The 18,045-nt window shown below is 35.3% G+C and overlaps 1 protein-coding gene across 2 annotated transcripts in view; it reads left to right on the top strand.

Annotated features, from left to right (window-relative positions):
• LOC127811054 (ubiquitin carboxyl-terminal hydrolase 14) overlaps positions 1-18,045 on the top strand; it is a 51,500-nt gene that overhangs the window by 15,742 nt on the left and 17,713 nt on the right. Inside the window, exons 4-17 of one of the 2 annotated variants that reach the window (XM_052350770.1) lie at positions 4,355-4,467; positions 4,696-5,032; positions 6,673-6,767; positions 8,956-9,089; positions 9,269-9,325; positions 9,459-9,536; positions 10,802-10,856; positions 10,940-10,981; positions 11,515-11,595; positions 14,365-14,563; positions 14,638-14,695; positions 14,773-14,895; positions 15,916-16,004; positions 16,106-16,195. In XM_052350770.1, the coding sequence (XP_052206730.1) occupies positions 4,355-4,467; positions 4,696-5,032; positions 6,673-6,767; positions 8,956-9,089; positions 9,269-9,325; positions 9,459-9,536; positions 10,802-10,856; positions 10,940-10,981; positions 11,515-11,595; positions 14,365-14,563; positions 14,638-14,695; positions 14,773-14,895; positions 15,916-16,004; positions 16,106-16,195 (1,551 nt within the window). Of the gene's footprint in view, positions 1-4,354; positions 4,468-4,695; positions 5,033-6,672; positions 6,768-8,955; positions 9,090-9,268; positions 9,326-9,458; positions 9,537-10,801; positions 10,857-10,939; positions 10,982-11,514; positions 11,596-14,364; positions 14,564-14,637; positions 14,696-14,769; positions 14,896-15,915; positions 16,005-16,105; positions 16,196-18,045 lie in introns of both variants that reach the window. The other variant, XM_052350769.1, reaches the window with a different exon arrangement.

Here is an 18,045-nt window from a genome sequence, read left to right as displayed (position 1 = left end):
TCCAATGTCTGTGAGATACAGGAACAGGGCAAGAAGAGGATGATTGGGCTTGCTAGGGCTAAAGAGGGGCTTTATTACCTCGAGGAATCAGTAGGGCCAGATAAGGAGGAGTCTCTTCCTCTTATGTCATGCCTAGCTCAATCCAACGAGGATGAGATGTGGTTACAACATTATAGAATGGGTCATCCCTCATTTCTTACTCTCAAATTAATGTTTCCTAATTTAGCTAAAGGTCTGGATTTTAGTCACTTTCATTGTGTTGATTGTGAACTTGCCAAACATAAAAGAGTTTCTTTCCCTCTTTCTAATAAAAGGACTGATTTCCCATTCTCTTTAATTCATAGTGACATTTGGGGTCCATCAAGTGTTCCCAATATTTCTGGGACAAGATGGTTTGTCTTATTTGTTGATGATTGTACTAGAGTGGTGTGGTTATATTTGTTGAAAGCCAAGTCAGAAGTAAGCCATGTTTTCCCCAATTTTTACAACATGGTTAAGACTTAGTTTGGGGTAAATGTAAAGCGGTTTAGATCTGATAATGCTAGAGATTTCTTCAATCACACTCTATCTGCTTTCTTTCAACAAAAAGGTATTATTCATGAGTCTTCTTGTCCTTACACCCCTCAACAAAATGGGGTGGCCGAGAGGAAAAATGGTCATCTTCTAGCTGTTATTCGAGCACTTCTTTTTCACCATAATGTCCCTCAACATTATTGGGGAGAAGCAGCCCTAACTGCCACCACTCTTATCAACAGATTGCCATCTAAAACCCTAGAATCTCAAAGTCCTATTCAACTATTGATGAGTCATTTTCCTGACTTCCATGTGACTAGTAATTGGCAGCCCAAGATATTCGGGTGCACGGCCTATGTTCATATTCCAACAGCCAATAGAGGGAAACTAGATCTTCGTGCCTTAAAATGCGTATTTATTGGATATTCATCTACACAAAAAGGCTATCGATGCTATCATCCTCCCTCAAAGAAATATTTTGTATCTGCTGATGTTACCTTTGCTGAAAATGAGTCGTACTTCAGATCATCAACTATTTTAGAACAAAATCAGACCTTGATTAATAGGGATTCCTCCTTTCTTCCTGACCCTAATCTGCTATCCTTGAACCCATCTCCTAAACAGAAAGACTCGAAAAACATGACACCTGAGAAAGCTTCACCTTCTACTCCTCGGCCTATGCAGGTATACTTAAGGAGGAATAAAACCGAATCTAGTCCTATGCAAGCTCCTGCATCCTCTACAAGTCCTAGTCCTACGGTCTCTACAAGCAGGAATAACACTGACAATCCTGCCATTTCAGAGTCATCACCAGGTATTCATGCAACCAATTCTCTTGATATGATTTATATGAGCTCTACAAAATCTGCTGAAGCTATTGTCCAACTAGATACCTATGACCTTGATTGGCCCATTGCTCTAAGAAAAGGGAAAAGAACTTGTACCAAGCATCCATTACACCTATTTCTTTCCTTTTCTAAGTTGTCTCCTACCCATAAAGCCTTTCTTACCAGCCTACATACCATCCCTATTTCAAAAAGTTTTTCTGAAGCTATAGGGAATAAGAATTGGAAGGATGCCATGGAAGCTGAGATGACAGCCTTGGAAAAAAATCAGACCTGGGAAGTGGTAAAATTGCCTAAAGGAAAACATCCAGTGGGTTGTAAATGGGTCTATACTGTGAAATATAGGTCTGATGGATCTCTAGATCGGTACAAAGATTAGTTGCCAAGGGATATACACAAGTGTATGGGGTAGACTATTTGGACACTTTTGTATCGGTGGCTAAACTAAATACAGTTAGAGTCCTCCTTTCGTTAGCTGCTAATCTAGGTTGGCCATTGCATCAGTTTGACGTGAAAAATGCATTTTTACATGGTAACCTAGAGGAGGAGGTATATATGGAAATACCACTAGGTTATGAAATAGCCACACAAGGGCCGGTTGTATGCAAACTAAAAAAAGCCCTATATGGACTGAAACAGTCCCCACGGGCTTGGTTTGGGAGATTCACGAGTGTTATGCTTGGCATGGGGTATAGACAAAGCCAAGGATACCATACTCTTTTTATTCAACATTCGGCCACAGGGGAGTAACTGTGTTAATTGTGTATGTAGATGATATTGTTGTTACCGGCAATGACAAAGAAGGGATGACTCAATTAAAGGAGTGCTTGTTAAAGGAGTTTGAAATCAAAGATTTGGGGAGATTAAAATATTTCTTGGGAATAGAGGTGGCTCATTCTAAAGATGGCATATTCATATCTCAGCAAAAATATGTGGTAGACCTTTTAAAGGAGACCGGATTGCTAGGCTGCAAAGCAAGTGACACACCCATTGACCCAAATCATAAGTTGGGAGAAGCTCTAGAAGGAGATAAGGTTGACAAGGGAGTTTACCAAAGGCTAGTTGGAAAGCTGATATATTTGGCCCATACTCGGCCAGATATATTCTATGTTGTGGGGGTGGTTAGTCAATTCATGCATAACCCAAGGGAAGTCCATCTTAAAGCTGTGTATCGAATACTCCACTATCTAAAAGGAGCACCTGGAAGAGGCATTTTGTTCAAAAAGGGAGAAGCTATGACCCTTGAGGCCTACATAGATGCAGACTATGCAGGCTCTGTTGTAGATAGAAGATCTACTTCCGGATATTATACTATGTTGGGAGGCAATTTGGTAACGTGGAGGAGCAAAAAACAAAATGTGGTGGCTAGGTCAAGTGCTGAGGCAGAATTTCGTTCCATGGCTCTAGGTATGTGTGAATTATTGTGGCTAAAAATTCTTCTAAATGATCTCAAGATTGAGTGGACTACGCCTATGAAACTCTACTGTGACAACAAATCGGCAACCAGTATCGCTCATAATCCTGTTCAACATGACAGGACAAAGCACATTGAAGTAGATAGGCACTTTATCAAGGAGAAATTAGATAGTGGGCTGATATGCACACCATACATCTCATCCCAAAATCAGTTAGCAGATATGCTAACTAAGGGCCTGCCTGCACCAGTATTTAACATGATGATAAGCAAGATTGGGATGCAAGATATACACGCTCAATCTTGAGGGGGAGTGTCAGCAGCTGATATGGAATGATTCAATCATTGATTGGTAATTGATTAATTGATGATTGATTGATTGATGATTGATTATATATGTTTCCTAGATTGATTGATTGTATATATTATTTCCTAAAAGAAAAATTGTATCCTCTAGATTAGATTATGTTTCCTATCTTGGTTGTATCCTAAATTGTATAGATTCTAGGATTCTTTCCTAAAGTTAGTTGTTTCCTATTTTTGTAAAGAAGCTTGTATAAATCAAGCTTTTCTAGTGAATGAAAGGTTGAGACAGTAAGGTTATTTTTTTTCCAAAACTTAACACACCCCATGCCCTCTATTTATAGAGTAGGCGGATATCCCAATGAAGACATAAACATATTTACAGTTTAACCCCCTCAACTATCACTAATTATTGATTGGGATATAAACTCCTATTTAATTCTTCATTGGCTCCTCAAATGCACTGATTTCACTAATCTTTTTATCCTATACTCGAGACAACATTTTAACAGGGTTGCTTGGTCAGTGCCTTGAGGTCTTGCTGACTGAGCTTCAAATACACTTCTTCACCCACCGAAAATTTTCGTTCACATCTCTTTCGGTCTTCCATTTGTTTCATCCTGTTCTTGGCCTTGGCCAATTCTGCTTTAACCATTCTCATAGTTGCCTTGTTGTACATATCAATGTCTGAATTTTCAGACAAATAAACAAGTACATAGAAAGAACTTCCTTAAAGGGGAAAATCTTGTATAACTGACTACGTCGAAAGCTAAGAGTTTCCAGCTAGCTAGAAATACAGATTAGTAACTCATTTAAAAACTTTATGATGATGGGCGTGCAAAGAAGAGTATCTTCCCTGTTCCTCTTCTATACCAAAAGAAAAGAGCACAAATAATAGAATTCTTACTGAACTCTTAAAAGATCTCCTATTTCTCTTAGGCCTGATGTACCACTAAACACTCACAGGGAGAGTCAACCAAACTGATCTCTTGCCACTTGATGACAACCCTACCCTCAGGAACAGAAAAATCAATCACTTGCTCTGGCATGACTCAATGAGCACCCATCGTCATAAACTCTAAGTTTGAAACAGTCTGCTACTCTTTATAATAGAGGAAAAGTTGATGCACTGAGTCACAACTACCTTGCCTATGTAACACCAGTCTAAGACTACCTATCAATGCTTAACTGTTTTTCTTGAAAAAAATACATTTAATAGGAGTGTTTTGGCTTTAGTATCATAAGTATGACTTCCTCTTTGATATTTTTGAATTTGCAGGTCTTGAAGGGGGGTTTGACAACAATGAACCTGAATATGAAGAAGCATACAATATAGTTATTTTGCCCGACTACATATCTCTTCCCTTTCCATCTGTTGAATTGCCAGAGAAGGTACTCTTTTGTTTACCATCTCCTCCCGTCTCTCTGGTACTTTAGTTTACAATGCTGTTGATATTTAAGGTTACTTTTTTGTTTTTGTTTGTTTTTTTTTTTTCACTTTTCATCATGCTTTTTTCCTAAAGCATTGTGTCCTTTTGATTTTAATTTTGTGAGAAAGCAATTATCGTGCTAAAGAATTTGGTTGTCAATTGTTGATGTCATATTTATCCAAATCTACAGGTTAGGTTGGCAGTTGATGCTATTTTGATGGCTGAGGGGGCTGAGAGGAAGGAGCAAGTTGCATCCTGGACTGCTGATAAGAAACAAATTAGTCCATATGCCACAGATCTGCAACAGCTTGACCATGGAGTTACTGTTCCTCCATCTGGCTGGAAATGTGCCAAGTGTGACAAGACTGAAAATCTCTGGTTAAATTTGACTGATGGAATGATCCTTTGTGGTAGGAGAAATTGGGATGGAAGTGGTGGTAACAATCATGCCATTGAACATTATAATGAAACAGGATACCCTCTTGCTGTAAAGCTTGGCACAATAACTGCTGATCTAGATGCAGCAGGTAAAGCTACTATGCTTCTTAAGAAGAACTTTGTTCTCTATATGCTGCCACTCTTTCTTACACCGAAACCTACTGGTCCTTGTATATAGCAGCCACAAGTATGTTTTGCAACTGTCGTGCCTAAGTTTTAGTTAGGGGTTCATTCGTCATCGGGTTTGAAATTTTTTTCTAAATGTCATGTTGTCTATTGTTGTATTTATGAGTCACAGAGATTGTGTCCAAATAACAGATTAATCACTGATGATTAGAAAATTGGAAAAAAGGAATGGAAAACCCCTAGCTGTTGTCAACAGTAAGTTTGTTATGTTTCCATTCCTGGAAATGTAGTGAGTGTCACACCTGCTGACTTGCTCCTGTCTGTAGGCTGTTGATGAGGATATCGTAGTGTGGATCCTCTGAATCATAGTGTACAAAAGAACAATTTCTGAGATGTATCATTATCTAACAAATGAGCATGACCTTGAGCTGTAAGTTTGCATCTCAACATTGATTTGAATCTTTGGCTCTCCAATGAGATGCAGGACCACATCTCGTGATTACATTGTGTCATGCTTGTGCTGTAGGATCACAATCTTGTGGAAAATCAAGGAGAGAGAATGATTTCTGATTTGAGATGGTTCAGGGCCTAGACAACTTTTCCCTAGTTTCATGATTTGAGCACACAGAGCAGAGAATGTCAATGCAATGTGTTTCATTTATTGCATTGCATAATAGAGTTCGAGGATTGGAACCAAATGAATGTGAACTCTGAAGTTGAACTCTGTTTTATTGGAATTTGGTGTATTGAGGAATGTGGAAATCTAGAACCAAGTGTTTATTGGCAGCTTAAGAAGAAACATGGAAGTTAGAATACTAAAGACTTGTGAGAGAATTTGCCAACCTTGTTAACCAGCTAAGGTAAGTGTACAAGAAAAAATTCTCCATAAAATTTCTCCATACTATCTTTGTCAGGATGATCTGATGGTCATTTGAATTATAAAGAAAATTATATTTTAAAGAGAGAATCTAAATTAGTCATGTGATTTCATGTGAAAATGTCAAGCATAATTGCTATTTTTTTAACACTAGTCATTATGTAGAACAGACTTGGTGGTTTTGTAATGCAAGTTAAATTGTCCCACTGATGAAGGCGATCTGTGAAGTTACAGAATTTGGTGGGAATTTGGAAGCTAAGGAGAGGTTGAATCTGTAATAGTGAATGAATCTGGTTTTTCAAGGTAGACCTAGATTTAGGAAATTGATTCTCAAAGTGGACATAAAGAGGTGGGGAAGCAAAAAAAGTAGAAGGAAGAAATATATCATGCATAATTTTGATCTATTGTTGTCTGTTCTTATCTGAACCCCTTCTCCAGCACTCCCCCCCATCCCAAAAAGGGGGAAAATTTCCCATAAGTTCATTTATCCTTTTGTTTTGGGTGTTTATTCATTTTTCATTTGATAGGAGTGATTTTTTTTTTTCCTTTTCTGTGTTTGTGGTCATGTATTGTTAAATAAACATACTTGATCTGGTAGGTGCTGAATTAATTGAAGTAATCTATGAATCTCTATCTCTCCTCATCATCATGCAACTGGCTCTTGAATTTTATTATATAATTTACTTTAATTCAATAAACTGTGAGATAGATATTGTGGCAGTTCAGATGTTTTTTCTTATCCGGAGGATGAAAGCGTTCTGGATCCACTTTTAGGGCAGCATCTGGCTTTCTTTGGCATTGATTTTTCATCACTACAGAAGGTTTGTTAGACATTCTGTTTGTGTTAATTTCTCCTAGATTTGCTCATGATAATGCATGGGAATATGTTCTTGTATACCACAATGTATGTTTGTTTTCACCTCCTGCTTGCCTGTTTTCTGCTTTTCTTATTTTAACGTATCTGTTTCATCAGTTTTCTCCTACCTGTCTTTCATCCAGTTTGGCCGCTGGAATGCCCAAGCCTGTTCCAGCATGCACTCTCTTTTTTCTTTTCCGTTTCTTTTTTTTTCTCTTTTCAGCACCCATCCAAACCATCCCGTCCTCCCTTTATAGTTGCGGAAACTACACTGTAGAAAGAATTAGTTTGCTCTATTCACACAACGAAACAATATATCAAGCCTTTATCCCATTGTGGGGCCAGCTGAAAAGTTAGAGGAGCTTATTTTGGTGATTCAAGGGGTGCTCCTCCTGGAAAACAGGACTTCCCCATTACAGGTGATGGCGATTACGATGGCTGTTTCCTGAGCTCAGGGACTTCCCTACAGCAATGACAATGGCTTTCTGCAAAAACTTTTTGAAGGGGTTGTTTTTGTAATCCTTTTCTTTAAATGCATATTTCATTTTTTAAAAATAAACCTGAAAATTAAAGTGTGGCCATGCCTTACAAGGAAGCTTCAACTAATACACACACACACACACACGGTGTAGCAAAGTGGCCCAGACTTGAGAAGGAATATTACGAATGGAATATTATATATACATGCACATGGTTCATTTAATTTAACTGTCTGATGGAAAATATTTCTTCTCCTTCAGCCATGTTATTGAAGCATGTTAAGTTGCATAATTTATGTGCACGTTAAAAAATTTGCTCACCTTTCTCTTATATAGCTCTTGGCGCATTTGAAATTTGTTGTAACTTCTAAAATCCACACAAAAGAATTTCGAAGCCTGCTATGCAGAGATAAGAAAAGTATTTCTGTTTCTGCTTATTCTCCAGGGTTACAATTAATAAGCATGTAATCAAACTTATGATCAATTCTGATATTTAACAAAAATTTGATAATATAAATACTGTTCTTTGGTTGTGAAATCGTTTATAAACAAAGTGGAGTAGGCTTCAAACTATCCTGTAATCTAATACATGGTACTTTCATTATGTTTTTGGAGTGCAGAATTGATTATCATATATCTTGCTGAGAACAGTAGCTTCTAGAAATGAACATAATTAGAATTTCTAAGAAATAATGGTTCGTTTATAAATGACTGTGTTCTGTTGTGAATTTTGAGATTTGACATCAGTAAAACATTGATGCTATGACTTTAAATATTATTGTTACCCTCATACAGATGTTTGCTAAATTATATTGGAATTAAGCCTGCACTATCCAGACTGAAAGTGGTGGAATTGTGTCAATGCATAATCTTGAAAATATTTCTGGGAGAACTGAAGATTTAGATATTTATAGGAACGTCTTAAATTGCAAATCTGCCAAGAGTGGAAGAGATTATGGATAACTTATTTCTAAGACAGAAATGATAGATTTTGTTTTATTTTATTCCTGTGCAATATCAGTTAAACTAAGCATAAATTGTTCCTATTATGTGCTTAATTGCACCCTTGTTGTGACTGATATGTTTAATGAGAAAAGCAGCAGATGCTACTTGATTTTCTAAGAGTGCCTTAAATGGTAATGGGGCCATAAGATTACCATACACAAAATTTGACAATTTAAAGAATAAATCATCCAGCATCTATCCAAGAAAAGAAGTAAATTAACCTTGAATGATATGTTCTCTAAGAACCGCCTGAAGAGCTGACTTTTGAGCAGAATGGCAGGACATTTGCCTTTGCTTTTCTTGAATCAGAATCATGAATGTAGGATTAGCTATTTGGGTTTCAGTTGGACCAAGCAAATATCCAGGTTTGAATTGGCTTGTGTACTGAGTTGGAACTATCTAACATCCTGAGCAGAAACCATGGGATTCTTTCTCTTTATATTCTCATCCAAACTGTCCAGGTCTTGCGCTTGATAAGGAGGCTTTTAGTGTTTCTGGACCCATGTACATTTATGATTTGAAATACATGTATCTGCATGATAAAGTTGGTTCATGCACATATATAGCCATACTAGTCACTCATTTGAAGTTGATATGCTATTTTAGTGATTTTAATTTTGATTTCAATGTTGTGTTCCTATTGGTTTTAATGCTTATGATAAATTTCAGACTGAAATGACGACTGCTGAAAGGGAACTTGACCAAAACACCAACTATGATTGGAACCGCATTCAAGAAAGTGGACAGGAGATGGAACCACTTTTTGGACCTGGTTATACAGGACTTGTCAATTTGGGGAATAGGTAACAGTACTTGAAGAAAGCAGCAGTTGGTCACAATTTTACTACTTGTTCACACAACAACATATCAAGCCTTAATCCCACTCCGTGGGGACAGCTACATGAATTTCACCCTTTGTTTATTAATATTTTATTATTTATTAGTTACTATTGTGTCTTGATACTACAATATTTCATTTCAGTTGCTACATGGCTGCAACTATGCAAGTCGTGTTCTCTACACATTCCTTTTATTCACGGTTAGTATTTTTTTTTTCTATTTTTTGCGTAAGGTATAATGATCAAGTTTCAGTACAGAAATACTTGTGTTATATGCTTGGGCTTCGTTAGCTTTTTTGGATTCTGTAGTCTCATATGTTATTCCTTCACCAGATACTACAAAAACCTAAGTTTGAAAACAGCTTTTGAGGCTGCACCAGCTGATCCGACTGTAGACCTGAATATGCAACTGTAAGTAGCAGTTCAAAACAATATTAATGCTGTGTACATCATCTAACAACATTCTTAAGGGCTCACTGGTCTTCTTTAATTGCATATTGAAGTGGGTCTTTTGTTGATAATAAATTGTTAGTGATGTATAGATATGTACTCTTATTCTTATTCTTTTGCTTAGGTACAATATGAATATTCTGTTTCTAGTGATAACTAGTTGAAATTGTGTGTTGAGATTTCTCAAAACCATTTTTTTGTAAGATTGTAGGTGTAGATTGTTTTATTGACAGTTGGAAAGATGAATTACAAACAAGAAAAAAAAGTTAATTACCTATAGTGTTAATGAAATGAAAAAATCTTCTATATGCAAAACAATTATAGTAACTGCTATTGTTCTGAGATTGGTAGGTACCCATATTTAATTAAACTAGAACTCGAGTTGATCCATAGTGATGGGATAGTTGCCTCAGGAACCTGGCCAGCTAACATAATAATGAAGAATGTAACTAGATCATCTCAAATGTGTAGTAGATCTTAAGATGGTATTGCTTACCTCTCAAGCACGTGGTAGATGTTATGGTGGGATTGATGTTATAGTAGCTTTTCAGTTACTTGCATTGGAATTCTGGCTAGAGGCTCGGAAGTTGAGACGAGCATGTTGGAGTGGTCTATGGTTCGCATTGATGTTAGCTCCTTGGTAAATTGAAGATATTTTAACATAGATTTATGGTGTATGTCTTCTGCTGCATGGATTGTATCTGTTGGCTTTTTCTCTAGGATTTGGCCATTCCCAAATTGATAGTGACTCAATGCTGTGGCCTTGGCCGATTCAGGCAAGTGCTACTACGACTCTGTACACGCTTTTGCTTTCTGAAATAAAATGAACTATGGAGTACTTTCTTAGTGGATATTTTCTTTCGTGATCTGTTGAAGTCCAAATGTATGGAACTTTTCTCTCCTGTGGTAAATAAAAGCCATAGTCTCCCTCTAGAACGTTATTGCAAAATTGATATGTTCTTTGTTGATATTGGCTAAAATGACAATAGCAACCATTGCTCCAATTCTTCCTTTAGAAATTTATTTGATAGAACATAGAAATATGGATTTTCCTAGGGTTGGAGTGCCTTCTGTTTAATGCTTCTTTTTCCTTTTCTAGCAACCTGTAACCTTTTACCGTTGCAAGTGTCTGATTGATTCAAATGAGAATGTTTGAAGCAATTATTGAGTGTGATTCAGGTTTGCATGACTCAGAAAATCTCATATGTTTACTCTTTATGTTTTAGAACTAAACTGGCAAATGGGTTACTATCTGGTAAATATTCAGTACCTGCATCAGAGGTATGTTATTTTTAAAATGAGGAATCTTCATGTGTTGGTCTCTGCTCCATTTGCTTACATTTTGTTTCTTGTTTTCTTTCTAGAAAGATGACTGCTTACATGCTGCAAACTCGACTCCAACCACGGTAAGTTTCCAGCTGTTCCTTTTTCTGGCATGTGCTAAGTCTTTGCAATTGCTACGAGCAAATTTGAATCAATCCATTGAATTAAACTGTGACTATTTTGATTTAAATTATTTTCGGTTTGGATATTTAATAATTTATATTCTTGCTAGAGCTTTAAGAAAGAGTTTCTTTTATGCAACTTGCGTATGAGGAAAAAAGTTCAGGCTTTTATTCAACTATTTCCTTTTGACCCTTTTTTAATTAGGGAAAAAAAACTTGGCTATGCAATTTCTTTGTTCTCTGACACTTATCTCACCTGCATGCCTTCTATCTTTTCTTTAATCTGCCACCTATGTTGTCATTTCCTTATAAGTATTTTTACGTTTTATTTGACTAAATTTTCTATTACCCCATTACTAGTATGGTAATATATAACTTCATATGTTAGGTTTTTTTTTTTTAACTTTGATTTTATTTCTGCTTTTTCCTTTTCTTTTCATCTTTCATCTTTTGACTTGTTACATTTTCACTTTCACGTCTCTTTAAACTCTCAGAAACAGGAGGGTATACCACCTCGTATGTTCAAGCAAGTCATTGCTGCTAGTCATCCCGAATTTTCTACTATGAGACAACAGGTTTGGCCAGATATTGTTAAATCCTTTATGAATAATCGCTTAGTTTTATTTACTTATTTGTTTTCTTATGTAAAGAGATGATTTTGTTCCATCCAAAGTTTTCATATACTGCATTTTTGTGAACAGAGTGACTTGCATTTCCTTCAGGTTGAAGTGAAAGAAAGTGAATGAAAGTATAGATTATAAAGGAAATGAAGGAAAGGAATGAAAATGAAGGCATGCGCACTTTCTTTTGTTTGGTTAGACAAGGGCTGGGAAGAAAAGCATTTCCTTCCTCTTGTTTGGTTGGAAAAAAATATGAGAAAGCAAAATGCAAAAGTTAGATAGCTAAATTGTCAATGGATTTTTTTGTTATCTTTTAAATTCGATACATTTGAAATTGAAAAGATATCTAAGTATTTGGCTTTTAGGGTTTAGGTTATAAAGGAAATAAAGGAAAGGGAATAAAGTGAAGGCATGTGTACTTTCTTTTCCTTGGTTAGACAAGGTCTGGGGACAAAATATTTCCTTCCTCTTGTTTGGTTAGGGAAAAATGAGAAAGTGAAATGCAACAGTTATATAGCTAAATTGGTCAATGGACTTTTTTAGTTATCTTTTAAAATTAGATACATTTGACATTGAAAAGATATCTAGTCATAATTGGTTGAAAAAATATCTCATGTAAATGTAAAGTTCTAGTCATAGAAAGACACCTTAGAATCCAAATATTTCAAATCTAATTGATTAAACAATTCTAATATATGCAATGTGAGTTTAATAAAATTGAACTGTGGATGATATTTTTGTGACATTTGAAGATTAAGTACTTCCAAGAAAAGATCAGTTTAAGATGGGGAAATTATTGGGAATGCTAGTCACATAATTAAGGTAGGATAATTAAGGTGAAGAAGCATTTTTGTTAATTTATGTGATTATATATATATATATATTTTTAAAACTAAAAAGGGAAGTTTTAGTGGATGGTTATAAGATTAGTATGTGCAAAATATGAGTGTAATTAACTTGTCGGTGTTATAGGTGATAAGAGGCCATACGAGAAAAGATACAACTATAGATTAGGTAATTTGTAATAAGATTAGAATGGTGTATATTGAAGATAAAACACTTGGGATGTGATTAAGATGCTTTGGACATATGAACTGAAGACCAATGGACATAACGTGAGACTGGAAGGAATAAGAAAGTTTATAGCAAAAGAGGAAGAGAAAGACTTAAGAAAATTTAGTCATTACATGGAATATAATTACTCTACATAAATGTGAACATGGATGGAAATGATTGGCGAGTTACAATTGCTGGCATTTAAAAAATATTAAAACATTAAACACTTCATTTTCCATCTATTTCCTCTCTAAAGAAGACAAAAAATGCAGGGAAAGAAAAATACTTAAAATGATTTAACCTGTCACACTTTTTAACCCTTCAATTTGCTTCTCTTTTTTCTCCTACCACTTGTTTTGGATTAAGTGTTTAGAGTTAGTGACGATTTGGAAGGAAATGGTAGAGAGTTAGGTTCTTTGGATATTTTTTTGGGAGAGTTAGGGAGGCAAATGGAAAGATTAAGAACTTTTAAGAGGGGTAATTGTTTTTAAGCATTTTTCCTTTCCCTTCATTTCATTCCAATTTTGGATTGGAAGGAAATGAAGGAAAATGAAGTGTTTGATATTTTACTATTTTTCAAATGTCAAAGCATAGCCTAATGTTTAGAAGATGGCTATGGATTATATATTAAAATTTAGTTAATTAACTTAACCACTTCATGTTCTCTCATAATTTTTTCCTAATGAAACGAGAAGAAAGAAGTGTCATCCCCCCCCCCCCCCCCCCCCCCCCTCTTAAGAAGAGAAGATAGATCATTCATGTTTTCATTTTTCTTCCCTTCACTTTCTTTTATAATTTATACTTCCATTCATTTTCCTTTCACTTCAATTGAAACAAGTATAAAAGATTTGTTGATTCCCGTAAGAAAATCAAGAGAAAGGGAAAAGGAAAGCTGCCTTAACGTGTGTGAAGAGTATTGGAAGCTAATCCAGATCTTATGTTTTTTAGAAATCTCTATTTTCAGTTTAGGATACTTTCTTAATTTCAGTTTAGGATACTTTCCTAAGTTGTGTTATTGTAATATTTCCTAAGTTGTAAATACTCGACCCTATAACTAGGGCTGTATCATAATGAGAAGGATGAACGGATTATTCCATTCTCACAAGTCTGAATATACTAATTGGTTATTATTTCTTAACAATTTTTTCACTTTCTCTTCAAATCCTTTGACCCAAATGGAGAGTTAAAGATCCATTTTTACTTGTCCAGTACATAACAGTATTGGTTTAACCATAGGGTGCAGCTTAACTATTAACACAAATATTAATCTATTCAACTTAAACAAATTCTCTTCGTTGACTGTGGTTCGATAATGGTTCCACACTTCCTTGCTGAGGCTTTTCTTTTTGAAGGTTTGGCAGTCCATAATGATGGCATGGTATTGTCCATGACATGTGTGACTTTGCCTAAGTTTGCATCACTGGTTTGTTGCGAGTTTGAGGATGTTTCAACAATGGTGCTCAGGGTTCACAGAGGTTGAACCCCTAAAAAAGAAAATGTGGGCAACTGATAGGGGGCTTGTCTTTTGGCATACAGTCCCTCAGTTTAAATGCCTAGGTTAGAGGTGGTTTGTCCAATCTGTGGGTCACCTGGGCCCCTTTTTCTTTGCTATTATTATAGTAGTCCTTTTTTACTCACTAAATCTTTTGTAAAACAATCACTGTGTAGGATGCATTAGAATTCTTTCTTCATTTCATTGACCAAGTTGAACGAGTCAATTCTGCGAAGCCTGAAGCAGATCCTTCAAGGAGTTTCAAGTTTGGCATTGAAGAGCGACTGGCATGTCCCTCTGGAAAAGTTGCCTACAATAGAAGGCATGACTATATTCTTTCTCTAAGCATACCACTGTATAAAGCTACTAACAAAGGTAAGCTTCTGCATATACTGCTTGTCTGGAATATTTGTCACTGGTTTTCATTATGTCATGGACTGGAAATCCAGATGAGCTGGAAGCCATGAACAAATCAAAGGCAGAAATAAATTCAGAAGGAAAAGAAATGTGAGTACAAGTGGGATACTTTTAATGCTTCAATTAGTTTTCTGACGTATCCTACTTAGCTAATTTATTTCTAGCAGGTCTGCTGATCAAATTATTCGCCCAAGAGTACATTTGCATGATTGCTTATTGAGCTTTGTTGCAGAAGAGGAGGTGCATGATTTTTACAGCACAGAATTAAAAGCTAAAGTAACAGCAACCAAGTAGGTTTCCTGATTTTCCTTGCATATTTGCGCCCCCCCCCCCCCCCCCCCCCCCCACCACTTGTGGTTTCAGGACCACCAACTTGTAAATTCATAAAATCTATAGCTAGGAACAGTTTGATTAGCTAAACAAGCCGTTAGTTTATTTTTTAGTGCTCAAATTCTCTTGATTTTCTTTTTATAATGTAGTGGGTCATCTGTTGTGATTATTGTCCTGGTGTTTTGGAGAAATTATTCCAGAACTATGGAGCTGCCATTTGCTGATAAACTACTGTTTTCACTTGATTTAATGATAGACTTGGAAAATCACGAGGTGTCCTAATACTAATTGCATAAATGTAATAAGTAAGATTGTTAAAATCGAGATTTTAAGTGAGATCGAAGGAGAGTCCATAAAAACGAATCGTAAACTTGGATCGTAAAATCGTAAGATTTTAGAGACAATTAAAAATACTCTTTAATGTATGTAAATATATGCTCAAAATGACATGATTTTATAAAAAAATGAATTAATATTTCTTAATAACATGATTATTACAATTTATAACCGTATTCCTTATGAATAAAGTACCATGTATATACCTATTTTAAAATAAATTCATCTATTTATTTCAAAAATACTAAATAATATGAAATTTCTAAATATTAAGTCCATCTTTTGTCATTATTTATCCATAATCAAAATTTCAAATATTAATTTATATATAATGTAAATTCTCATAAATCAATTATAATCTAATATAAATAAAAACAACACTCATTGTTAAACATCTAACAAAAGTATAGTTTACGAGTTTACAGATCGAGTTTACAGTATTGAATTGTGGGTCAACTTTGATTCTATGAAAATCTGAGTTTATAAGCAATTTGACTCGTTTAAAGTTACGTGACTCGTAAACTCGTACGAGTTGACTCGCGAGTTTGACAACAATGGTAATAAGAATGTTAAGAAGCCTGGAAACATTTCAAGTTCCATTTCCTTTCTGTTTCTGACATGTTTATGTTATATTTCTCCCACAGAGCTGCTCGTTTGACTTCATTTCCAGATTATCTGGTGCTGCACATGCGAAAATTTGTGATGGAGGAAGGCTGGGTTCCAAAAAAGCTTGGTAATTTTTTATATGGCTTTACTTATTTCCTTAGAAAGGAAATTCATTCATAGTGATGGTAATTTAGTTATTTTTTATTAATCTGTTCATTGGCTATTTAGATGTCTATATCGATGTTCCCGATACCATAGATATTAGTTACATGCGCAGCAAGGGTCTTCAACCTGGGGAGGAGCTTTTACCTGAAAACGGTATGTGATACTGTCTAGTTTTGTTAAATCATAATTAAATTATAAATGACATGGAGAACTACAAAGGTTAGTAATATTTTGCTTATATGTAGCTAAAATATATGTTACTTCTTACTTCTTCTTACTAGGATGTTATTAATGTAAATATACAATTTGTAATTCAATCTATCTGTTGGATTCTCGGGTAAACAGCTGGTACAGCTGTGAGTATGTGGCTTATTATAGAAGGGTTGACTGGTTGTGCAAGACTGTAAATGGCAGATTCTATGGCATAAATCAGGGAAGACAAAAACAGGAAGATAGCATACAATCTAAATGGCAGTTATTGTATATAAGCTGTGATTAGGATAATGTTTCTATGTATATTCTTTCCTTTCTAAATTTCTAAACTGTAAATTCTGGAGTTATAAATAAAGGGAAAGCTAAAGAGGTAGGTATCTTTGTCTACCCTTTCAAAAGCCTAATTGCCTGGTGTTTTTACACTATTTTTTGGAAATGAGTCTTGTGTTATATTTTAGCCAACCCAACTAGTGGGATTAAGGCTTCTTGTTGTTGTTTTAGTGTTGTATTTTAGTTCCCTTTGATAATTAGGAGAGTTGGCATGTTGGCTAAACATGGTTCTTAGTTTGACACCTAACTAAAGTATGCTTATCATTTCTTGGACATTTGCATGGGAAAGGCTTCAAGATACACTTTCCTATGTGTATATGTACAACATATGCAAGCATTTTCAAAGAAGCAAGGGATTAAGGGGAGGAGCTTCATGCTCAAATTTATCACCAGCCGTTTAACTTTTTATTATAGATTTGAAACCCTTATTGGGTTGTAAAATGAAGGGGGGTCTTGGTAATAATAGAAAGGTTGCTCCTTTGTGATGGGAAGATCTTGGGTTAGAGTTATGGAAATTACTTGCAAAGCAAGAGTGAGGCTGTGTAAAATGATTCTCATGACCCATAGCCTTAACTTACCAATTAGGATTCCTTCATACACTTTGACCTTGGAATTAAGCTAAAAATTGGCTATTTTGGCCTGCCTAGGCATTTTCCCTTTTTGGAAACCTATGCTTACTATTTTGGGCAGTCTCCAATTTCAGTGGCGGAGCCACGTTTTGGCTGGGGCCTTGGCCCCAGCTGACTTTTTTATTTTTTTATATATATTACTATAAATAATTATAATTTTTATAATTTGATAAGGACTAAAATTATAATTTGGCTCGGACTAAAATTCTTTCTTGGCTCCGCCACTGTCCAATTTATTAATGAGTTAAGCCAAAATAATAACATATCAAGCTTTAATCCCACTATGTGAGGTCAACTACTTGAATTCTATCTAGTTCTCTAATGAGCCTCAAGTACCTAAAAATAGTACATAAAAAGGGTTAGGACATTACAAAGGTGTTATCCAATGAGCCCACCTGCTACAGTTAACATAGGGTCTCAACAAGGCTCTTTCACTGTTGGACTAAGTAAAACCAGACTCAGTTTGAATTAATAATAGAAATAAGCCCATTTAAAGGAGCAGAAACTTTAAAAGCTTCAGAGGAAGGCTCACTTGAACAAAGCCCAAAAAAGGAAGAATAGTAGCTCAACACCAGTGTTTTCAAAAACACTAAGTGCACTTAAGCGAATTGAAGCACACATATTTATAAACTTTTATAGAATAAAAAAATAAACTATTAAAAAAGCAATCATTAAAAAAAACTAAATAAGAATGAGGGCTGCAAATTTAATAGGTGATGAGATATCATTTTTCATTTATACTTTATACACGTTTACAAGGTCATCCCATCATAAAAAAAGCATGAGGAATTTACACCTATTCCCAATCAATCAACCCTTAATTTACAACAA

This window comes from Diospyros lotus, chromosome 10 (assembly GCF_014633365.1).
Source record: "Diospyros lotus cultivar Yz01 chromosome 10, ASM1463336v1, whole genome shotgun sequence".
Lineage (NCBI taxonomy): Eukaryota > Viridiplantae > Streptophyta > Magnoliopsida > Ericales > Ebenaceae > Diospyros > Diospyros lotus.
The sequence above is the reverse complement of the archived record's forward strand: the minus strand, read 5'-3'. Positions and strand labels throughout refer to the sequence as shown.